This window comes from Notamacropus eugenii, chromosome 3 (assembly GCF_028372415.1).
Source record: "Notamacropus eugenii isolate mMacEug1 chromosome 3, mMacEug1.pri_v2, whole genome shotgun sequence".
NCBI classification, from domain to species: Eukaryota; Metazoa; Chordata; class Mammalia; order Diprotodontia; family Macropodidae; genus Notamacropus; species Notamacropus eugenii.
In genome coordinates this window covers 288956875-288982534 of record NC_092874.1, presented here as the reverse complement: position 1 = coordinate 288982534, position 25660 = coordinate 288956875, and the positions used below count along the sequence as shown (strand labels likewise).

The following is a 25660-nucleotide window of genomic DNA, read 5'->3' as shown; positions in this document are numbered from 1 at the left end:
TGAAACTTGGGCTTCCTAAGTCCCTGTTCTCTATTCTTTCCACTCTACCAATTATCACTCTCTGGCCATTTTTTAGGTTTCCTTCACTACCTATCAAGGGACTTATAGGATCATGGAATTGGAGCTGTAAGGGACCTCAGGGGTCACTTAGTACCACCCCTCATTTTGAAATAATAAGAAGAACTGTAATAATAGCAGCTAACAGTTCCAGAGCACCTGCTATGTTCCAAGCACCATGCTACGTGATTAACAATTATTATCTCCTTTGATCCTCGCAAAAACCCTGGGAGGTGAGGTGATTTTATTATTCCCATGATGAAACTGAAGCAAACAGAGGGTAAGTGACTCACCCAGGGTCGCACAGCTACTCAATATCTAGGACTGAATTTAAACTCCATCCCATCTAGGGGATTGGCTCAACCCACTGCAGCGCCACCTAGCTGACGCGAAAGCATCATAGAATCCCAGCTCTAGAGTCAAGAGGGACCTGGGAAACCATTTAGTACAATCCTTTCCTTTCACATTCCACTTCCCCCATTCCAGTTTATTAAAGAATTTCATTAAAAATGACATTGCCTAGGAGAGGCATCATGGTGGGTTGGAAGAACCAGATCTCTTCCCTCACAAGTCCAATTAGTGGTCAGGTCCAGTGGGCTCTATACTCCCAACATCTCTCTCCTACTCCTCCTTCTCTCCTTTTGACATGACTACCACCCTTCAGTAACCTCACCCCTGGACCACTGCAGTAGCTGCTGGCCAGTCTCTCTGCCTCAAGTCTCTCCCTGCTCCAGGTCATGCTCCACTCAGCTATCAAAGTAATCTTCCTAAGATGCAGCTCAGACCACGTCACTTCTCTATCCAATCAATACCAGTGGTTCCCTACCAACTCCAGCATCAATATAAAACAAGCCCTTCCCAAGAATCCCAGATGTGGGATAGAAGCCTGGCTCTTGTACTTACTGCCTGTGTGACCTTGGGCGGTCTCTTCCCCTCCTTGGTCTCAGTTTACTCAACTGTAAAATGAGGGTGTTGGACTAAATGATCCCCATGATCCACTTCCTCTCTATATCTTGTGGATAGGCCCTCCAAATCCCCATGGATGAGGAAGCAAAATGGCCCAGTGGGCTGGACTGTTGGACCTATTGTCAGGGAGGCCTGGGTTCAAATCCTGGCTCTGCCACTTACTATCTGTCTGACCCTGGACCTCAGTCTCCTCATATATAAAATGATCCTAAGTCTCAGGTACTTCATCTGTAAAATGAAGATAATGATCATTGTAAAATCTCTCAAGATTGTGAAGCTTAAATATGATAATGTACAGAAAACACTTTGACAAACGTTAAAGTATTCTGGAAATGTGGTATAGGTTCATAATTCAGGGTTGGAAGGACCTCAGAGGCCGCCTAATTAGTCTAACTTATCATCTTACCTATGTGGGAACTGAAATGGAAAAGGAGTAAGCAACTTGCCCAAGGTAGCACAGGCATTCATTAACTGAGACAAGACTCAAATTCAGATCCTGAAACCCCAAGTTTAGTGCAGCTGCATCCGGCTGCCTCTCTTCTACAGGGAATCCACCTTAAGGACCAAGGAGAAAAGGAAAATTCAACAGGCCTCATTAGGCTGCTATTGTCCTGCATCTCTCTGTCGTTAAGTCAAGCCAACACGCATTTATTAAATGCCTACTGTGTACCATCATAAACACCATAATTTGCCATTTGTATTTCCATCCCTTAAGGTTACAGACTAAAATATTTCTCCATCACTTAAAAAGAAATAAAAGTACCCATTCGAATGCACCTGCTGCTGGTTTTGTAATCAGCCATCATTAGATACATCAGAGAGACCAGGTATCCCTGTAAAGAGAGAGTCAGCCTTGTTGCTAAGCAGACCGACGTGATGTCACTGGTTCCTAGGAATTCAGTTACCATCTCAGTGCTGATGATTCTCAGAGATACTTAACCAGCCCCAAGTTCTCTGCTGATTTCCAGGCTTCCATCTCCAACTGCCTACTGGACGTCTCACACTAGATGGGGCTCGACAGACGTCTTCAACTCATCATGTCCAAGATTGAGCTCATTATCTTTTCCCCCAAACCCTCCATTCTTCCCAACTTCCCTATTTCCATCAAAAGGTCCTCCATCTTCCGTGGCTCTCAGGCTCATTCCCAACCCCTCCATTTTCTCTCCCCTCCCAAGTCCAATTAGTTGCCCAGTCTAGTGAGTTCTATACTCCCAACATTTCTCTCCTACTCCTCCTTCTCTCCTCTTGATATGACCACCATCCTGGTGTTATCTCACTTCTGGACCACTGCAGTAGTCTGCTGGCCAGTCTCTGCCTCAAGTCCCTCCCTGTTCCAGGTCATTCTCCACTTAACTATCAAAATAATCTCCCTAAAATAGAGGTCAGACCACGTCACTTCCCTATCCAATCAATACCAGTGATTCCCTATTAACTCCAGCATCAATATAAAACAAGCCCTTCCCAAGCCAGTCCCTTCCCACCTTTCCCACACCCCTACCCAGATGTACTCTTCCATCCAATGACACCTGCCATCTGGCTTTTTCTCAAACAGGCACTTGATCTTCCACCTCTGGGCATTTCCTCTGGTTGTGCCCCATGCCTGAAATGCCCTCCCCCTCATCTCTGCCTCCTGATCTTCCTGGCTTCTTTCAAGTCCCAGACAAAATCCCACCTACAGAAAGCCTTTCCCAATCCCCTATTCTAATGAATGATGAAGTTTAGTGACTTTCTTCTACTAATTATTTCGCTTTATCTTGCCTATGGCTCTGAAATGTCATCCTTGTAAACCATGACATTGGGACCACTCTGGAAGTGAGAACACCCTTTGGCTAAGACTTTTAGGTATTCAAACATCTAAGTCCCCTTAGGGCCAAAGCAGCTACACCTTGTGTAACGTTTCATTCTATGGTGAAAGAGTAATGCCAGGATTCTAGTATAGCTAAACAAGACAGCAATGGTTCTGAAAACCTCTTTGAATGTTTTCTTTTACCAGGGGCATGCCCTGGCAGGTGGTTTTGTCTGCAATCTAGTAAAGTGTCTCCATGGGTTACTATGGCTGAAAAATTCAATTTCCCTTCAGCCAACCTAGTGATAAGCTAGGCTGGTCCTCAAGAAACAGACCTACAGTTATCACTAGACCTTTCCTTGAAGGTTTCCTAGCTTTCCAGAGGACACCTCCATTAAGACAGCAGAACACCAGAGTAGGGTGCAGATGAAGATCTCCCTGGGTTCTGAAGCCCATCCCAGAAATATGTGGAGGGAAAGTCACCCTTTGATCAGGCTGTTTGGCTCTGCCATGTGACGTCAAATTGGGCCTAGGAATTCTGGGTACTTACTTTCATCATTAGAACCATTCCCCAAAGACGTATGGCTGGAATAGCGCTTGTTTTCACTTTCATTGAGACATCTTTCAATCCAGCTCTCTGAAAAATAAAAAAAAAAAAAATGCTTTGTTAGCATTTGTGGGAAAATGGGAACCTTGTAAACTCAATTATTTCATTGTGTTTAAAAAAAAACTTGCCTTCTCTTGAAACTTGACCAAGATGAGACTAGGCTCCTTCCATTATAGACTGTGAGGGGGAAGAGACCCCAGAGGCCACCCTGCCCAACCCCTTTGGTTTAACAGGAGCACAACAGGTCAGTGACCGCAGCAAGATCACAAAAGCGGCCAAAGGCAGAATCTGATTTTGACCTCCAGAGCTTTTGACTGTAAATCCAACAAGATGCCCTATTTATTCCAAATTTAAGACACATTTGTTTTTCTGTTGTTTTTGGAGAGGTGCTTACACCTCGTTAATGATAATAATAATAGCTAACATATATATAGCACTTACTATGTGCCAGGCACCTTTACTATTATTATCTCATTTTGATCCTTCCAACAACCCTATGAGGTAGGTGCTATTATTATCCCCATTTTACAGATGAGGAAACTGAGGCTAAGTGACTTTCCCAGGGTCGCACAGCCAGTTAGTGTCAAAGGCAGGATTTGAACTCGGGTCTTCCTGACTCTGGGTCTAGTGCTCTATCCACTGTTCCACCTGACTACTATTCATTGAGTGCATGACATTGTGCATAGAGCATTGGGCTTGGAGTCAAAGTCCTGGGTTCAAATCTCATGTCAGCCACTTACTAGCTGCATCAGCCTGGGCAACTCACTGGGCCTCTCCATTGTCCTCAATTTCCTCAGTGGTAAAATAAGGGGATTGAAGTCAATGGTCTCTAATGTCCCTTACTGCTTCTGGGCTATGTTCCTATATACCTCTGAAAACCACCTTTCTGATACTCCAAGCATTTCAGCTCCATAAGAAACACTTCCCAGTTATAGACAATTTTATCATTAGTTATCATTTCATTTTTACCCTCTGATAAACTGTAAACTCCTTGAAATTAGGGATTATTTTATCCTTCATATTTATATCCCCAACACATCACAAGTGTTTATGATTGTTCATTTGTGTCTAACTCTTTGTGACCCCATTTGGAGTTTTCTTGACAAAGATACTGGAGTGGTTGGCTATTTCCTTCTCCAGCTCATTTTACAGATGAGGAAACTGAGGCAAACAGGGTCAAGTGACTTGCCCAGAGTCACACAGCTAGCAGATGTCTGAAGCTGGATTTGAATTCGGGTCTTTCTGGCTCAGCACTCTATCCACTATACCACCTAGCTGCTCAAACAGGTACTTAGCAAATGGGTACTTAGTAGGTGCTAGTTGATTGATTGATTGACATAAAAGACTTTGTAGAATAAGGGTAAACAATTCAAGAATTATTACCCTTAATTTACAAGAGAGAAAACTGAGGTTGGGGAAGTGATAGAATTTGCTCAAGGTTAAACCCAGTATTGATAAAGTGTAGGTAAATACATAGTAGTATAAATAAACTTCTATTCATATATAGAAGTGTCACTGAAAATGAATAATATGAAAAATAACAATATAGTTATTAAATAATGACCTGCTTTACAGGTTCAGATTTATTATATATAGAACATTCTTAAAGTAGTGGACAGTTGTAACCTCAAGTGCCTACTATGACTGGGTACTAGGCAATCACAAACTGATCCAAAATAGTGCATTGTGACAGGTACCACATGCCCTCTTTGCTAAAAAAATTTAATTAAACTGATCCCTCACCCAATAACTGCTTATCTCCTGTTTACTAATAGTCTGATATTTGGAGATAAGTCTAGTCTGTAAATATCCAATCTAACAGCCACATACACACACACATAAGGAGGTCATTATCTGTAGATGCTGATCAGACTCAAACCAAATACATGCATCACCAAATGAAAGAACAACAGGAAGAGACAGAAATTAAGATACATTTTTGAATGTTTTAGTAAATGGTTTTAAAAGATGAAGATGAAGGGGAGGAGAATGTTGATTATAGAATTAGAAGTATCCAGGTACTGACCACATTGATCATCTCTTAAGTAATCCTTCATCTAACTTCAGAAGTTGGTCAGGCTTCTCAGGTTAAACAACCTCAGGTCACCATTTTAGCTTACATTTGGGCCTAACCCTTCCTTGCGGTCAACTTCCATTTTGCATTGGAAGAAGAACTTGTGTGTTCTCTTCCCAGTGCCAATGCCAAAGGTTCCCAACTTGTGGGTCCTAAGTGTCTGAGGTCTTTAAATTTGTGTGGGTGCCATGCTTTGTCATTTTAATTGGATCCTTAAAAGCCAAAATGAAATTCCAGACACTAGTTTGTTAAATGACTTGATATAAATAAGCAAACACTGTCTACAGGCTGAATAAATGTCTTTTACACATATAGTAACATTTTCAAATGTATGCATAGGATCTTATGCTTTAAAAAATACAAATTTACTTTATGCCAAAAAAATTAGTGGAATTGGATATAATTCATAGATTCACAGAACCAAAGAGTTGAAAAGAAACTCAAAGTTCTTCTGGTCCAACCTAGACCAAACCAAAAGTCTCCTCTGCAACCTCTTCCAATAAGTATTCACCCAACATTTGTTAGTAAACCTGGGAGTGAGGATGGGGTAAGAAAGGCAGGAAAATGATATTATTATTAACATAATTATTTTGTACTGTAAAACACAAGGGGATTATGATAATTGGTCCATGGATTTAGAACTGGAAGGGAATTTATAAGTAATATTGTCCAACTCCCCTTACCTGACAGATGAGAATGCTGAGTCAGGTCAACAAGCATTTATTAAACACTTACTATATACCAAGAATTGTGCAAAATACTAGGGATACAAAGAGAGTCCAAAAAAACAAAAACACAAAACACCAAACCAGAAACCTAATCCTTACTTTCCAGGAGCTCAGAGTCTCATGGTTCAGAGGTTCAGAAAAAATAAGAGCATGGCAGATGGTCTTTCATGTTCTTATATTAATTCCAAAAGGGTCAATTAAACTAAACCACCAATAGGTATAAAGTACCGTGCCAAGTATCGGTAGGTATTTGAGGATGGTGCATAGTTTGTGGGCCAAATTTTAGAGAGGAAGCAGAGAGTTGAGTGTCAAATTCTCTGGACCATAAGACTCCTTGGACCCCTTTTGTGGGCAACACTTCCAAAGTACTGGAGCTGAAGGAAAGTCTTCCCATCTGGTGGAAACCAGGTCTGATAGTCCCATTCTTTCCACGAAGTGCTTCATTACACTGCTTGGGAGGGGAACAAGGAGAGGGTGAAGGTGAAAGAAGGAATATGGGAATGGGTGTATGTATGTAGATACCTTAGCACAATACCTTGTACATAGTAAGTGTTTAATAAATGTCTATCTAATTGAATTCAAAGTAGAGGGGAGAAGGGGGATTGAGATAGGCTCCCTTTCCCCCCCCCCCCAAAAATGAGAAGAAAATAGAAGGCCAGAAGGAATCACAGATAAGCAGGGTGGCTTTGAAAACTGTATGCTGAATTAATTATATACTTTTTAAAAAACCAGAGTGTGCATTATAGAGACTCAGTTTCATGTACAAATCCTTTCCTGCTCTACAATGTATATGGAAATGTTATTTGGCATTTGTTTTTTAAAAAAAAAAATTATTTTTAAAAAATAGGCACATAGTGGGTAGAGCCAAGATGGCAGAGTAGAAGGACGGAGCTGCTCTAGCTCTCCCCCACCATAGCTCATAAAAGACCTGTAAAAAATGACTCTAAACAAATTCTAGAGCAGCATAAGCCACAAAATGACAGAGGTAAAAGAGATTTCCAGCCCAAGACAGCATGGAAGACTTACAGGAAAGGTCTATCCCACTTGGCTTAGAGCTGAGCACAGCCCAGACTTGGCGTACTACAGATAGGACTAGAGCAGGCTTCAGGGCACAGAATCACAGACAGCAGTTGTGGTTCCCATATTTCTCAACTCACAAATGCCTAAGGCAATTTCAAAGGTCAGTGCAAAAGTGCTTTCACCTGGGTGAGAAGGGAGCAGGGTCTGGCCCTAGCCCCAGGCCCAGGGCTGCAGCAGCCATTGTGGCACAGCATCCATTTTTGGAGCCCTTGGCCTAAAGACCCTGGGGGAATCGAGCTGCCAATCGGGATCTCAGCCCTGAGTGGTGACCCTGGGATAAGGAAGAATGCTGGTGTGGTGGAGCTGGTGGAGTCTCTAGAGAGGGAATTCTACTCACAGATCCTGGGCAGAAAAGCTTATGGTTGCTCTGAGACCAGAGCACAGGCCAGGAGAAGAATAAACTCCTTTCCCTTGATTGTGCCACCTTCGAGGAACTGAGAACTTGCAGGTTCCTAGAGTATACCTCCACTTGACAAAGGACTCAAAAGTCAAGTAACTGGCTGGGAAAATGTCCAAAAAAGGGGAAAAAATAAGACTATATAGGATGTTACTTTCTTGGTGAACAGGTATTTTCTTCCATCCTTTCAAAAGAGAAAGAACAAAGCATACCATCAGAGGAAGACATCAAAGTCAAGGCTTCTGCCTCAAAAACCTCCAAAAAATATGCAATAGTCTCAGGCCATGGAAAATCAAAGAGGATTTTGAAAATCAAGTAAGAGAAGTGGAGGAAGAATTGGAAAGAGAAGTGAGAGCTATGCAAGAAAATCATGAAAAGTGAGTCAACAACTTGCTAAAGGAGATCCAAAAGAATGCTGAAGAAAATAACACCTTTAAAAATAGACTAACTCAAATGGCAAAAGAGGCCCAAAAAGCCAATGAGGAGAAGAAGGCTTTAAAAAGCAGAATTAGCCAAATGAAAAAGGAGATTCAAAAGCTCACTAAAGAAAAGAGTTCTTTAAAAATTAGAACGGAGCAGCTGGAAGCTAATGACTTTATGAGAAACCAAGAAATTACAAAGCAAAACCAAAAGAATGAAAAAATACAAGACAATGTGAAATATCTCTTTGGAAAAACAACTGACCTGGAAAATAGATGCAGGAAAGACAATTTTAAAATTATGGGACTCTCTGAAGCCCATGATCAAAAAAAGAGCCTAGACATCATCTTTCATGAAATTATCAAGGAAAACTGCCCTGATATTCTAGAACGAGAAGGTAAATAAATATTGAATGAATCCACTGATCACCTCCTGAAAGAGATCTGAAAAGAGAAATTCCTAGGAAAGTTGTAGCCAAATTCCAGAGTTCCCAGGTCAATGAGAAAATATTGCAGGCATCCAGAAAGAAACAATTTCAGTATTGTGAAAATACAATCAAGATAACACAGGATCTAGCAGCTTCTATATTAAAGGATCAGAGGGCTTGGAATATGATATTCTGGAGGTCAAAGGAACTAAGATTAAAACTAAGAATCACCTACTCAACAAAACTGAGTATAGTACTTGGGGGGGTAGAGGGTGGGAAATGATCATTTAATGAAATAGAGAAACATGAAAAGGTAAACAGGAAAGAGAAATCATAAGGGACTTACTAAAGTTGAACTGCTTACATTCCTATGTGGAAAGATAATATTTGTAATTCTTGAAACTTTTCTCAGTACTTGGGTAGTTGGAGGGATTATATACATGCATACATGTATATGTATGTATATAGACAGAGGCCATAGGGTGAGTTGAATAGGAAGGGATGATATTTAAAAAAATAAAATTAAAGGATGAGAGAGGAATATATTGGGAGGAGAAAGGGAGAAAAGGAATGGGGCAAATTATCTCTCATAAAAGAGGAAAGAAAAAACTTTTTCAATGGAGGGAAAAAGGGGGGAAGTGAGAGGGAAAAAGTGAAGTTTACTCTCATCACATTTGACTTAAAGAGGGAATAACATGCTCACTCAATTTGGTATGAAAATCTTATCTTACACTACAGGAAAGTAGGGGAAAAGGGGATAAGTGGGGTATGGGAAGGGTGACAGAAGGGAGGGATAAGGGGAGGAGGGTGTAATTAGAAGTAAATACTTTTGGGGAGGGACAAGGTCAAAAGAGAGAATAGAATAAATGGGGGGCAGGACAGGATGAGGGAAATATAGTTAGTCTTTCACAACATGACTATTATGGAAGTCTTTTTCTACACATGTATAGCCTATATTGAATAGCTTGCCTTTTCAGTGGGGATGGGTGGGGAGGGAAGAAGGAAGAGAAGTTGGAACTCAAAGTTTTAGGAACAAATGCTGAGGATTGTTTTTGCATGCAACTGGGAAATAAGAAATACAGGTAATGAGGTATAGAAATCTATCTTGCCCTACAAGAAAAGAGAGAAAATGGGGATAAGGGAAGGGAGGGGTGTGATAGAAGGGAGGGTAGATTGGGGGAAGGAGCAATCAAAATGCACGGTATCTTCGGGTGGGGGGAGGTAAGAGATAAGGAGAATCTTGTGGAACTTAATGTTGAAAACTAAAAATAAATAAATAAGTTTAAAGAGAAAAAAAACAGGCACATAGATTCAGAACTGGAAGAGACCTTAGAATCTAAGCTGCTGATTCTACAGATAAGGACATAGAGGCACAGAGAAGTTAAATGATTTGTCCTGGGTCATGCAGGTGGTAAGTGACTAAAGCAAGATTTGAACATGCTCTTCCTGATTCCAAGTACAGTACATGATGCTGTCTACATGGACAATAAATCCACTGTCTAAGCAACAACATACCCAAGAAGTCATGAATCCACTGAGTCATCAAAGAAAATGATGCTACATGAGCAATGCAGCTCTCTGCTTTCACACAATTGGACACATTTTTAACAAACTTGGGTTGGTCCAAAAGAAGGGATGAGAAAATAACCTCATCTCCTCTTTAAAGAGGTGGGGAGCTATGAATACAGAGCATTACTGTCAGATTCAGATGATGGACTGGTCATTTTCACCAAACTGCTTTTTTCCTACTCTCTTTCTTGCTTATTCTTTGTTACAAGGAAAAGCTCTCTGGGCAAGGGGAGAGGGAAGGATATATTGGAAAATGAAGGTTATATGAAACCAAAAAAGATAGCGATACATTTTTTAATATGAAAAGTGGAAATTGAAGGGACTTTAGAAACATTCTACAAAACTGAACATGATCTAAATGATACTTTATCAAAGGCATGCTTACAAAGGTTTTTACATATTAACATATGAAAACACACACATAAATATATATATGTACATACACATAGATAGATAGATGGATAGACAGACAGACAGATAGATAGATAGATAGATAGATAGATAGATAGATAGATAGATAGATAGATAGGGCAGGTAGGTGGCAATGGATAGAATAGTTGACCTGGATTCAGGAAGACTCATCTTTCTGAGTTCAAATCTAGCCTCAGACACATACTAGCTGTGTAACCCTGGGCAAGTCACCTAACCTTGTTTGCTTCAATTTCTTCATCTGTAAAATGAGCTGGAGAAGGAAACGGGAAACCTCTCCAGTATCTTCTCCTAGAAATCCCCAAAAGTGGCCATGAAGAGTCAGACACAGCTGAAATGACTGAACAACAACAAAACAGATAGAAACACACATACATAAGCTTGGGCTAAGGTGTTAACCTCAGAGTGACATTTACCTCTTTTATAACGCCACACAAGGGCCAAGAATGCTAGTGTTTATTTCTGCCTATTAGAGACTTTTTCCCAGTCTGCCCTCTACTGATAGAGCGTGAAAAATGAGGATGAGGAATCCTAGGAAAACATTTTACATTAAAAAAAGTGAAGGGAAAATAATGATGGTGTTACTGTATAGATGTGGAAAGAACAGAACAAACACCATGGAGAGATTTCAAGTGTGTATTTCTGTCTGGTTTTATTCCCTCTCAGCCTGTTATTTTTTAGCTCCTTCCTATTCACTTAATGGAAGGACAGATGAAGCCAAGGAGGAGAGGAAAGACTAGATGCTCAAGAGTTGAGAGGGATCTGTTACTTTTAAAGTAGGGGTTCTTAATGTGGAGTACATGAACTTATGTTTTAAAAATATAAACTTGATTGTATTCTCATATAATTGGTTTCCTTTGGAATCCTATGCATTTTATTTTGTGCATTTAGAGACATGATTATGAAGAGAGGTCCAGAGGATTCACTAAATGGCCAAAATACACCCCAAAAGGTTAAAAACTCCTGCTTTAAAGGGGAAAGACTGCAGACAGACATTGCACAGCTAGCCCGGCTCTGTTGCAGTTACAGTATTATACTTGGAATCAAGGAAATCTGAGTTTGAATCCTGTCTCAGACACAAGTTATGGAAATCTATGCAAATCATTTGCCTTTCTGTGCCTCAGTCTACTCATCAGAAAAATCTGAAGTATAGTAGCATCCACCTCCCAGGGTTGGAGTGCTTGAAAATTCCATCATTGGTCTCCTAGATAGCATGTATAGACAATAGAAAATAGTCCATGCTATCTACCAACGTTCCAAATTATCTTGCAACAAAGTAACCATGTCCCCTTATTATGACCAATTCTAGTCATTTCCTGAGCACCAATTTCTTTAAGGAATCTTTGAAGTGGCTCTAAACTCTCCAAGGTTCTTTCATAATTAGTGGGTTCCCCCACACATACCCCCAGGTTTCAAAATCACTTTACATAATCCCATTTGACCCTCACAATGATTCTACAAAATCGGTGGCACAACTGTGAAATACAGAAAAAGAAACTGAGGTCCAGAAATAAAATGACTTGCCTAAGGTTATACAATTAGGCAGTGGTGCAGCCAGGAGTCAAATGGAGATGTTATGAGGCTTTACAGGATTTAGACATGGGAGGGTAGAATTCATTTACTCCCATGTATGGATTCGATTCTCTGAGGCTGAGGCAGTGACTTCCTCTCTTTGGTCTAAAGTTTCCTCCTCCTTAGGTCTGGCTAAAGGAACCTTCTAGAGATGATCTCATCCCACTGCCTCATTTTGCAAAGCTGGAAGACCCCCTCAAAGCCATCTAGTTTAATCCTCTCACTTTACCAACTTAGCTATGGCCACACCAGCTAGATTTGAACTCTTGGCCTCTGACTGTGGAGCCAGCATTGTTTCCACCATAATTAAAGGCAGAACAGAACTCTAAGCCCTGCTCATCTAGTTCCAAATACAACCTTCTTTCCATTGGGCCACACTTTCTTTAAGGTTATTCACCAAAGGTATAGTCCAAATACACTCCAAATATAGCATGGAAAACAAAACTCATATTCTCTAGGCCAGGTTCTGCTCTGGAAGAGGTGCTAATTCAATTCAATTCAACAGTGCTAGGAAAACAAAGATCACAAAACCAACCAACAAATTGAGAGCTTACATTCTACTGGATTAATTATAATTATTATTATTATATGATTATAATAATAGTAAGAATTATGATGAAGATGATGATGATGATAATGACAAAGCAACTGTAGTGTAGTAGAGAGCTGGCCTCAAAACCAAGAAGGCCTGGGTTCGAGTCTTGTCTCTGAGCCACACTAGCTGACCCTGAGCCTTAAGCTCTCAGTGCCCCCAAGTTACTTTCTCAGAATAGAAATGATAGAGAACTAGACAAGGAGGGGGTTTTCCACACTGGAAGTTCCTCATACCAATGAAATTGTCATGTCAGACCAAAAACAATGGCAACAAATAGCTCCCACCCACCTCCACCCCCAAATGACTTCAGGAAAGAGTAAGTTCATAGAATCTTAGAACCAGAGGAAATTTGGGAAGCCACTGAATTCTGCCTGTCACTTAATGGAGGTATTCCTGTTCCAGCTCATTTTACCTCCTTTGCTGAACAGCTTGAGCTGGCGAGAAGTCCTCCCATTTTATAATGAGGTAACACTTGCCCCCTGGTTACTCTCATTCATTGATCTTACTTTTGCCTCCAGGAGTGTCCAAGGATCACTCCCTTTTCTAGAAGATGACTCTTAAAATATATAAATATGATGAATAAGTCTCTCAATTTTACAATTTTTTTTAAACAAAGTAATCATTGACGGGCCACATGTGCCACCAGAGGGACAGAGACTGGTAAATGATAGGAAATGCTTTGGCCTGAGCATCAGGAGGCTTGACCAGGAACCATCCGGGTGCCCTTGGACAAGTCTCTGTCTGAGCTTCCTCAGGTAGAGAATGAGGGCATTGGACCAGACAACCTCCAAGGTACTTAGAGCCAGAAGGGACCAAACAGGTCATCTGGTATAACTCCTTTATTTTACAAATGAGGAAACTGAGACTTGAAGAGGTGAGGTCACTTACCTAAGGTAACATAGTAAGCAAGTAAGTGATGAAGCCAGAATTAAAATCTAAATTGTGGGAGATCCTAGAAGATGATCAGTCTTTGAGCAGACAGGACCCCTTAGAGCAAATCTAGCCCAATCTTCTCATTTGGCAGAAGGAGAAACTGAGGGCCAAGGTCAGACAGGTATCGAATGGTAGGTCCTGGAACTTCCCACCCAGTGCCAGGTTTTACTGCCTGCTCGAATGCCCTCTTAATTGGGTGTTGCTTGTGCAGCACCCTACAGATCAGTCCTTTGGCCTGGATGCATTTCTTTTGGCATGGCTGTGCTTGGTGCCTTTTAATGGTGGAATCTTACAGGGGAGGGTCAGAAACCTGCTCTCTGTGTTTGCTCTCATGTGTATAGAGCTGACATGGGCTGCTCAGCTGTCTTCCTTTATGTGTCCTATCTGAGCTACGATTTCTGTTTTGTTAAGTGTACTCTTTGTGGTTTCCACCCGTGTCCACAATAAAGACCACAAGGCCTTTAAAGCTAGGCTCTAGGGTGGCACAGAGGGTAGAGCACCGGCCCTGGATTCAGAAGGACCTGAATTCAAATCCAGCCTCAGACATTTGCTAGCTGTGTGACCCTAGACAAGTTATTTAACCTTCTTGGGACTCAATTTCCTCCTCTGCAAAAAAAGAGAAAATTGGAAAATTGGACTCCAAGGTCCTTTCTAGCTTTAAATCTAAAAGTGTGTGTGTGTGTGTGTGTGTGTGTGTGTGTGTGTGTGTGTGTGTAGGTGCAGGACATTCTCATCTATCCATGCTACAGTGACAGGAAGACTGAGTCAGGAGACCTGGATTCGAATCCTGACTCAGTCATTCTCTACCTGTACGACCTAGGACAAGTCATTTGTCCTCTCTGGGGCTCAGCTTCCTATTGTGGAAAGTGAAACTAAATGATTCATAAGGGTCCTTCCAATTCCATATCCTGCATTGCTGTGAAATGTTACTGACTGTCTGATTACCTATGGTACCATGCTATGTTTCAGTATAGAAATGTATCTGTCCAACTATAAAACTTTGTCATTTTCATACTCCCCCCATTTCCCGAGTCACCCATGCTCATAGCATTGTAGAAGAGACTTTAAACCACTTACAGGCAGGAAAACTGAGACCCGGGAAGATTCAGTAACTTGACTCAGGATTCACAGAAAGTCAGAATTAGAGGTGGGATTTGAACCCGGGCCTCAGATGAAAGAGTCTCTTGGACTGGTCTCCTTTCCACTGTTACTGACCTCACCCTGCTTCAAACCTAGACCATACATCACTAGGACCCTTATCACCAACTTCTATCTCCCCCATTAGCTGGAGAGCTCCAGGAAGGCAAAGATGACATTGCATCATCTCAGGATTCTCATGGATTGCCCAGTTCAGGGATTCATACCCCACTTCTGGTGCCAATAAACTGTTTCTAATTCAAAGTTCATCCTCGATTGGCTTCAAACTACCTTTTCAAATTAATTTCCATCCACTCTCCCTCACCAGTTCATTCATTCTATTCACACTGGCTCCAGGGGCAGTGAGTGCTCTGTCTCCCAGCTTTGCCTTTGCACAAATCATCCCTCAGGGATACATGAAACTTTTTCCCTCTTCACCTCTGCCCCGGGACATCCCTGACCTCTCCCAGTTCTTCCCCCAGTTCTCAGTGCTGCCCTCTGAAATTACTCTGTATTTTTTTTCTGTATATATTTTGTGTTGCCTTCTCTGTGTATGTACTTGCAGAAAGCTCACTGCATTGGGAAGAGAGTGGACTTAAAATTTGAAGGATCCAAGTTTGAATCCTACTACCTACCTTTGTGACTTTAGAAAAGTCACTTTTCTGAGCTTCAGTTTCCTCAACTGTAAAATAAGGAAGTTGGACTAGATGACCTCTAAGGTCCCTTCTCCTATGAACCCCCTAAGAGTATATAAGCTCCCTGAGGACAAGGTTATTTCACTTTAAAATATGTGTCACCAAGGCCAGACAGAGTACCTGACACATGGTAGGTAGTTAATCCTTGGCAGTAAATGCTTGCAGAATTTTAACTGAATGCCCATGGGATGGAATTATTAATGAATGAATTCTTACAAAAACAAGATAGAAAACTGAAAGCATCTGGAAGATTCTTTTCCAAATTAACAAAACAAGAAATTGTTGTTTTCTGTTTGTTCCTATGGAGCTTACAACTGTTATTGGGCAGTATATGGGGATGAAGGCTGGTGTGTTAACAGGCCTGGTTTCTGGATGCTCCTCCTTTGAAAAGTGTCCTCTCATGGCACTATTCGGTGACCTGAAAAGACTTGAGGATGAGAATAGGCATGGATAGATTTTCTGAAATCCTTTAGAAGGAGTTTAATGCACATGGCATTCCTAGGAATCAGATCTGCATTTTTTTCTGTTACATTTGAGGAAACAGAAACCAGACCTGGAAGGAATCATCTCAGGAGGGAGGGGAGCAGAGCCAGGAAGACCCCCTTCCAAACTCCATCTCTTAATTCCTGTTCAGTAAGTCCCTCTACTGTCTAAATTTCAGGTATGTGGATGGGGTAGGGAATGGGAGGGATGAAGCCCTAGAACTGGAGGCAGGAGTCCTAGGTTCAAATACCAGCCCCAGCACCAACAGGCTCTGTGATCTTTGGGAGAGTCATTTTGACAATTCCAACCTCAGTTTCCACATCTGTCAAGTGGGACTATATACCAGCACTGCCTACCTCATGATGTGGTTGTAGAGACAGAACTTTGTAAGCCACAAGGTACCATAGAAACATGAGTCATTAATGCAATAATATTTTGCTATAAGAAACAATGAATATGACAGAGAGGTATGGGAAGACATCAGTATAGCTAACTTTTGTGGCATGCCTACTATGTGCCAGGCACTGTGCTAAAGACTTTGCCATTTTTATCTCATTTAATACTTATAACAATCCTGGAAGGCAGAAGCTACTATTATCCCTATTTTATAGGTGTGGAAACTGAGGAAACAGAAGTTAAATGACTTGCCCAGGGTCACAAAGCTAGTAAGTGTCTAAGGCTGAACTCAGATCTTCTTATATACACTTCTTATAAGAACTGATACTGAGAGGAAAATGACGTACACAGGAATCGTCACAGTGTCTATGACCTAATAGATGAAGCACATGTGCCGCTAACAGAGTTGGACAGGACCTTGGAAGTCTTGAGTCACACCCAAGGCATGGAGGAGGTGAGGGACTTATCCAAGGTCACACCAGTAGCCAGCATCAGAGCCAGGCATCAGAACCCAGGTCTTGGGATTCTCCTTATCCAGGGATCTTTGCCTAAAATTCTGAACACTCGTTTGCTTCTCTGGCAGAGAAGAGTGCCGGTGAACAGCCCAATTGTTCCCTTTTCAGTTCTAACAGAGCAGGCTAAAGAAACAGCTTCTCTTTAGCGGTAACCCTGTGACCCAGATTCCAGACCAGCACAGTCCCTGGCTGGGCTGTCCGGCTCCCAGGCCCCCAGGCCTTTGTATCGGCCTGCCCCTGTTGGCAGGAGGACCGGCCCCTCCCAGCAGCTCATACAGCTGCAGTTTCCTCGGGCTTCCTCCTATGGCTTTCAGCTCGATTCAATTCAACACATTTATTTACGATGGTCATACTGTGCTAGAGGCGTCACCTCCTCCTGGCCTTGTTCACTCTCTCAAGTCCAGCAGGTCTGTGAAAAGGGCCCGAGGTCTCTCCTGTGATGGTGCCTCAGGTTACAAAGGGTTAAGTAGGAAAAAGAAAAGTTGAATCTCGAGGTGGGAGGCTGGGCTGGAGATCAGCCTTGGCCAAGAGCCAAGTGATCCTGGCATTAGCCTCTGTGGGCTCAGTCACTGTGGACTCAGTCATTTACTGGCTGTGTGACCTGGGGTAACTTAATTAACCTCTCTGGACATGAGTATCCTCATCCATAAAATGAGAGAAGTGGACCAGGTGACTCTAAAGCACCCTCAGCTCTGCCTCAAGGTTTTTAGCAGCACACTTTGGTCATTTCAATGCATTTCTATAGGCCTCAGTTTCCTTATCTGTCAAACGATAGGGGTGGACTAAACAACCTCTTTGGTCCCTCTCTGACTTCACCATTATGATTTTATGATACTGCTTTGTGACCTTGAGTAAGTCATTTCCCTTCAGTTTCCTTATCTATAATAGGGGGTAATAGTCTTTATTCCATCTACCTCACAGAGTTGTTATAGAGACTCCTTCAAAAACCAGAGAGAGCTCAACAAATGGGATTTAGTGTTAATATATTCTCTTTCTCTTTCCTTCTCTCCTGAACCTGCTTTCTCTCTGTGTATCTCCTTCTATTTCTTCTCTCTCTGCTTCTGTTTTTGTTTATCTGTGTCTCTACTTCTGTCTGTCTGTCTCTCTGTCTCTGTCTTTCTCTTTGTGTCTCTGTCTCTCTGTGTGTCTCTTTCTCTGTGTTTCTGTCTCTCTCTCTCTCAAACTTTCCACCTTCAATTCTATCCAAAAAGCATCACTCTGTGCCAGATCCTGTGCTAGACACAAAGACCAAAGGGCAGAAAGTATCCCTGCCCTCAGGCAACAGTGGGTACAATGTGCTCACAGGTAACGTGATTGGATCAATGTACAAAGTTATCTCATGAACTTTCAATAGGCAGAGAATGCTCATACATGGGGGGAAGGGGAAGGGTCTCGAAAGGCCTCATGGGAAGGCAGCCCCTGGGCTGTGGGGCTTTGAGTGAAGACAGAAGGGAGAAGGAAATACTTGGCCAGCATCTTTGGCCTGCTTTGGCTATGTTCCCCTCCCTCTCTGACTTCAGGCCTCTGAGGACCAGCCTGGCTCATTTCAGAGCCTCATCACAAGGTGGGCCTGTCACAGAGAGATGGATTTTTCAACCACAACTACTCTTGAAGATCATTTCTTAAGTTCAGAGGGAGATGGCAGGGATGCTCTGTCACTGATTCTAAAAAGTGAGAGCTGGGGGAAGGCAAGGGGGCCAGCTCCCTGGTGTGCAGGAACCAGAGAACACTGCAAAGAAATTTCTTTAACTGTGCTTTTTATAAATGCATATGTTTTTAATGTTAGGAAATTCTGCCCTCTGTAGCACGAGGCTATCTTAGCCTGCATTAATTTACCTTTGGCAAAAGCAACCCCAATGGGCATCTATTTCACCCACTGCCCAGGGCAGGCTAATGCCTGGTCTTTGATCCACTGGGTGCCTTCTATATACAAAACCTAGGCTAAATGCTGTTCTAGGGAATGACTACTGTAGAACTTCAGATAAGAAAGGAACCACCCATGACACTTTCACATCCTGTTCTATATACCTCCATCTCTAGTTTTCTCTTCTATTTCTTTTTGGTTTCTTAATTAGATCCAGTCTATTCTGAAAATCAATAGAGTATGGCTAGGTGGTGCAGTGGATAGAGCACCAGGCTAGAGTCAAGAAGACCTGAGTTCAAATCCAGCCTCAGATGCTTACTAACTGTGCAACCCTGGACAAGTCATTTCACCTTGCTTGCCTCAGTTTCCTCATCTGTAAAATGAGCTGGAGGAGGAAATGACAAACCACTCCAACTTTGCCAAGAAAACAGGGTCACAAAGAGTCAGACATAACTAAAAAGCGACTAAAAAAACATTGTAATGGAGAGGATACTGCATTTGGGATCAGGAAGTCTTGGGTTCTAATGTGACCCTGACACCTACTACCTGTGTGATCCTACCTAATCTCAGTCCCTCTCTGGGTCACACTTTGCTCCTGTGTAAAATGAGGGGGTCAGTCTAGACTGCCTTTAAAGTTTATGAGATTACAACCCTTCCCTTAAGTCCAACACTTCATGATCTTTTTCTCTTTTCCCTCATCCTCTCCCTTCTTGTCCTTAAATACTGACCTGAAACTTTCACTTTATACAGGCAGTCCTTCTGGATCTCCTGGCATTAGGCCTCACTGTTCTGTGCATGGGGGCCATACTTGAAACAACTCATTAGCTGAAACCCTCGAACTTCTAAAACACACATTGTGACCCACTACTTGCAAAAGAGGACTGTGGGATATTATTTGCTTATAGATTGTTTACTGGCTTGAGAGAAAAATCATAGAACAGAGAAAAATCAGAGTTGGCTGCCACGATGAACCAAAAAGGGACAGGGGCAAGACTTTTGATTTCCTGGGTCTAAGGAAATGCCTTCCCTCCACCTGCTGAGCAGCTGAAAATCTTTGTGGGATGCTCAAAGCACCAAAGGGGTCACACCCAGCCAGGACATGCCATGGAGGGGGACCTGATTCCCCATTTTCCTGGTTTGGGGGACGGGGGCCTCTCAGTGGCAATTAACAAAAGGCCAGTTGGAAATGATGGTGAAGCATCTTTAGAAGGAAATTAATTAGGGGCTGGAATTTAATCGACAGTATTTTATAATTAACAATCGTTTTTTGTTGCAGTTGCTATGATAGATCAGCAACCCACCTATTGCTGAGTGTCTCAGGGTTGTCTGAGGGCACAGAGAGGTTATAAGACTCACTCATGGTCACATAGAGAGGGTGGGTCAGAGGCAGAATTTAAACCTTGATGTTCCTGACTCTGGAGATCAGTACTTTGCACTATGCCCCCTGCTGCTTCTCAGTTGCAACTTAAAAATAATATAAAGTCTAATACCAGCTAATGACTTCCTACGTGAGACAGGAATCAAATTTCTGGCCTTCTCAGTGGGTATAGGAGGAGCCGGAGGGAGGGAGAGAATTTGGAACTGAAAACAAAATTTAAAAAACACACAAAAAATAATAATTGACATGCAACTTTTTAAAAGCCCATCCACTGCCTAAAGCAAAGTATGCCCAGGATGCTACCGCTCTGAGCCCCGCAATAAATAACCATTTACTCCAACTCTCCTTCATTTGTCACTGGCTCTTCTACCTTTTCTTTCAGCTTTTTCAGCAACTGAGCCTTAAATTCAAGCCTTTCTCCTCTTACCAAATTATTCACTGGAGGTGTCCTTTAAATATAAATTTTCCTTTGGGCTTGAAATATTGTTTACAAATTCATTAATTTCTTAACTAAGGATGGGGGGGGTAGAGCTCATTGGAGATCGATGAACTAAGGCAGAAACTGGGGTACAGGAACTCAGGGACTTCATGGAGAGCAAGGAAGAAAGGGCTCAGGACTGAGGGAAAGGAACGGAACCGAAGATTTCCCAGGTGGGAAGACTCCCTCCAGCATCCTCGGTTGGCACCTTCCCTACAGTTCCAGTGTTGGAGAGTTATCTTCAGTGGTTCTCAGTTACAACCCTTTTAGGGTGTCATCATCATTATTACCGTCATCATTTTTTTCACTCACTCACCATTTCAATGAATATATTGTCTACTGCAGAAGTGAGCCATTCTCTTAGGAAGACAGAGCGCCAGGGTATAACCTGGCCTGCTTGAGAAGATCCTGGCATCTCTATTTAGAGTCGGATGGCAAGTTATTCTACTCATCCACTCCTGGAGAAAGCCTCCCTGTTTGGATCCTGGAGCCGAAGCAAAATGGCAGGATGTCACCTGCGGCACTGCCAATCTCTAAGTCGCTAGTCAGAGCTAGGTGGATCACTCTGAAAAGTCTCCTCATCATTCTTTATGTGCCCTGAAGTGCCTTACCTGGGTACTTCGGGGGAAGGAGAGCCAGGGGAGGGCTTTGGGATGGGCAGGGGTGAAAAGGAGGCCTGGATTCACTTCTCCCACTCTGATCAGCCAAAGGGATCACTGCTTCTCCCACCAGCTCTTCTATGGAAGACCTAAAATTCCAGCACAGACTAGGGGCGAGGGCACTAGACTTGAAGTCAGAAGGATCTGGCTTTACATTCCACCTCTGATACCTACTAGCTGTGTGACCTAGGGAAAATCACCTCATCTCTCTGGGCTTCCTTTTTCTCATTTGAAAGATGGAATGAGGTATGTGTATGGGGTAGGGATGGGGGTGGGGGGAAGGGGGTTGCACTCACTGGCCTCTGAGGTCCCTTCCAGCTCAAAATCTATGCTCCTGATGATCATACCATCCCCCTTCATCCCAACCTTGCTGGCCTTTGACCCTTTTGGGTTACAACAACCCCCGAAAAGGACAGAATTCTGAAGAGCAGGCCTTCTTGGGAGGTCCTATAGAAATGCACTGTCTTTGTTCTAAGACAGGGTTCAGTTTAGGGCAGGGGGAGGAGGAAGGCATTATTTCTATTCATTCCCAGCTCTTCTCTCTCCCTCACCCCTCATAACCAATCAGTCACTTCTCTCTCCACCACATCTTCCTCATTCTTCCCCTTCTCTGCCAATAGGGCCTATCTCGAGCTCCCCAATACCTCTTACCTACTGCATTAGCCTCCAAGGGCTCCTCCTGACTTGTCTCTCTTCTCTCTTGTCTGTCCTTGTCACAGCTGTCCCGCTGATATAGATCCCTAGGGCCCAGGCCTGGCTAGATTATCCCACTGCCTAAGAATCACTGACACCTTCTTCTTCCCTCTAGAATAAAATATATCAATTTATAGAATGACTAAGATGAAGTCAGCTGGGTAGTACAGTGCCAGATCCGGAGTCAGGAAGACTCATCTTCCTGAGTTCAAATCTGGCCTCAGACACTTACTAGCTGGGTGACCCTGGGCAAGTCATTTAACCCTGTTTGCTTCAACTTCTTCATCTGTAAAACGAGGTGGAGAAGGAAATGACAAACTACTCCAAGATCTCTGCCAAGAAAACCCCAAATGGCATCATGAAGAGTCAGACATGACTGAAACAACTGATCAACAACGTGATGATAAAATGGGCTACATTGAAGGCAGTGGAACTCTGCTTCATGGGGAGAACAATCTTGATTCTTTAAGATTGGCAGGAAAACAGATACACTAGTTCTGGAGGCAGAGGATCTGGGTTCAAATTCTGCCTCTGACATTGACTACCTAATTTCCCTGAGCCTCAGTGTTCTCATCTGCAAAATGAAGCAGTTGTAGATAGTCCTATGAGCTCCTCCTCTGGATATAGTGGCAGACTAGGGAATCAAGAAGACCTGAATTCAAATTCTGCCTTCAATACTTACTAGTTGTATGACCCTGGCCAAGTCACTTAACCCCACTCAACCTCAGTTTCTTCATCTGTAAAACAGGGATAATAACAATTCCTAGCCCAGAAGGTAGCTATGAAAATCAAATGAGATAATAAATGCAAAATACTTTACAAAATTTTAGAGTACTCTATTAGCATTAACTCATTATTGTCAAAGAGATGATTGATTCTAAGTATGGAATATGTGGCTTTGTTTGCATGAGCATACTCCCAGTTACAAGGCACAATTCTACCAGAAGGGGGAAGGTGTAATATATACATATATATATATATATATATATATACATATAAAATCAAAAATATATATGCATATGTAAAAAAATCATATGTATGAAATCAAAAAGATACATACATACCTATAAAATCACATATATATAAAATCAAAAAGACACACACACACACACATATATATATATATATATATATATATATGAAATCATTTTTTTTAATGCCAGTCTGGCTATTTGGATAATCCAGTCTCTTCATGTGCCTGCAGGGTCAAAGGTTTTCCCATTCACCAGCATTCCCTTGCCATAGAGCACAGCCTAAGCAAAGCTGCAGATGACTGGAGACCTCTGTGGGCTTGGATGGGTCTCCCCAGCTAGTCTGGAGCTTCCTGAGAGCCTGTAGCCCCCCTCATACTGTTCCCAGTGGCTCTCTTGGAGCTGGGTATTTGGGAGGTGCTCCAGTACTGGGTGATTAGGGGAATACTTTGTGGAAGGTCACTTGGCTAAGGCCCAGAAGACTACTCTTCAGGAAAGAAAAGGAAGAAATGCTGCTCTCCCCAAAGTACTGTCATCATTCTCCAGGAAAAGGTTGTTCCTGCCTTTTCCTAGCCTACATTTTTAAGACACACTGGGACAGGGAAGTAAGTCGCCAGAGAGTCAGAACCTACAGCAAGGCAGGGTTGGTGGGAAGCCCACTGGACACGGGAAGACCATAGGATGACCATTAGAGAAACATTGCTGCAAGCTTTAAGGATTTGGCAAGCACTTTCCCAACATTCTCTCACTTGATGGTCCCAGGCCAGTAGTGGATAAATACTAGACAGGGAAACAGGAAGACCTAGGTTCAGATCTTGCCTCAGACTCTGACTAGCTGTGTCAACCTGAGCCAGTCACAGAGTCTCTGAACCTCAGTTTCCTCATCTATGAAATGGGGTTAATAATAGTATCTACCTGACAGGGCAATTGTGAGACTGAAATGAGAAGATACAAGTGATTTACAAATATGAACCTCCCTCCCTCCTTTTCAGAGGTGGGGGGTCGATGACTCATTGTTGATCTGTTGGCTAGTTTTACTGGATTTCTTTATTTCTCTCTTTTTTATTTTTTGTTACATGAGGTGGCTCTCTGAGGAAAGGATACATTTACAGGTGGAAATAATGTTTAAAAAATCGTAAATGTTTTGAAAATAAACAATACATATACATATGTACACATATCTATATCTATCTATATACTAGGGTGGGGTAGGAGGGAGGAGAGGGAGGGAGAAAAATAAAAGTTGCACAGCAGAGAATAAAAGAAAATGCAGAAGGAAGCAGAGGAGCTTGGAAAATAATGTGTAGTACTTATATGGGTAGGGTTTTTTTAAGTGATCAGTGTGAAATGTGAACTCACAGTTCTATAGTGAATCTTCTCTTTATGTTGTGCTGTGTACATGAAAATATGTTCTTTGCCTTTGTGTATTTAAGTTCAAAATGAATAGAAAAAGAAAATAAGGAAAAAAGAAAATAAACGTGTATATGTGTGTGTGTGCGTGCACTAGAAATATTATCCCCATTTTACAGATGAGAGAACTGCAGGGGAAACTGTCTTGCCCAAGCTTCACCATTTTTAGAGAGAGAAGACAATTTAAAAGTCACCTAAGCCCAAGCCCTTCTTTTTACAGATGAGGAAACTGAGTCTTAGAAGGGTGTAGCAACTTCCTCCTGGTTCCTTGGGTAATAAGAATAGCTGTCATGTATATAACAAGCTGAAGGTTTGGAAAACACTTTACATACACTATCTCAACTGATCCTCAGAACAACCTTTTCAAGTAGGGAAGTGGAAAGAGCACTGGATTGGAAGTCAGAAAACAGGGGTTCAAATCACCTCTGCCTCCTTACGACTTGTGTGACCTTGGGTTAATCACAGTTCCCCCGAGGTAAGATAAGGGCACTTAACTAGATGAAACCAGGTGTTTGACAAATAAGGAATTTGAGCCTCAGTGCTAGGAAATGACCTGCACATAGTTATAAAACTTATAGGTATCTGCTTTGGCACTTGAATTCAGGTCTCTCCTGAGTCCAAATTAATTACTCCTTTCACCAAGTCTTTCAAAAATGAGTATCTCTACAGAAGTGTCATTACTTTCACAAACAACCTTCATACTGAGGGATAGGGATGGAGGTTCTTCCATTGCCCATTTCCTGACTCCCCAAACAATCAATCGATTAAATTATTATTAATTATTATATATAATATAAAGATAATACATTATTAAATGCCTACTATGTGCCAGGCACTGTGCTAGGCAGTAGGGGTACAAAGATGAAGAATGAAATAATCTCTGCTGTCAAAGAACCTATACTCCACAGCATTGATTGGTCCATCGGTAAACCGATGAACAGAATCACAGAATTCAGGATTTGGAAGAAACCCACTCAGGCAATGCCTGGGCTAATCTGATGAAATCTGTAATTACTCATGACTCTTCAGATGATTTCAGTGACTTCAGCTGCAGAGCCAAGTGGGCACAGAAATGCAATCAAGTCCAACCCAGACATGAGAAGAATTATACCAAGAATCATTGAGCCTTGGCATGAAGACTGTCCAGGAGTGGGGAACCCACCATGCCTCAAGAAAGCCGGCTTCATGGGGGGGACATTCTGGAATCCTTAGGAGGTTTTTCCTATAGTTAGCATTTATCAAGCACCTGTTGTATACAGGTACTGTGTCAGGCCCAGGGGATACTACAAAGACAAAAATCAAGCAATCCCTGACCTTGAGAATATTACATCCCATCGGGAA

The 25660-nt window shown here is 42.2% G+C and overlaps 1 protein-coding gene across 6 annotated transcripts in view; it reads right to left on the bottom strand.

Annotated features, from left to right (window-relative positions):
- RFX4 (regulatory factor X4) overlaps window positions 1-25660 on the bottom strand; it is a 128220-nt gene that overhangs the window by 84835 nt on the left and 17725 nt on the right. For 5 of the 6 annotated variants that reach the window (XM_072655823.1, XM_072655821.1, XM_072655822.1 and 2 more), the window contains exon 2: window positions 3360-3446. In XM_072655823.1, coding sequence (XP_072511924.1) covers window positions 3360-3446 — 87 coding nt within the window. Of the gene's footprint in view, window positions 1-1800; window positions 1900-3359; window positions 3447-25660 lie in introns of those variants that run through there. The other variant, XM_072655825.1, reaches the window with a different exon arrangement.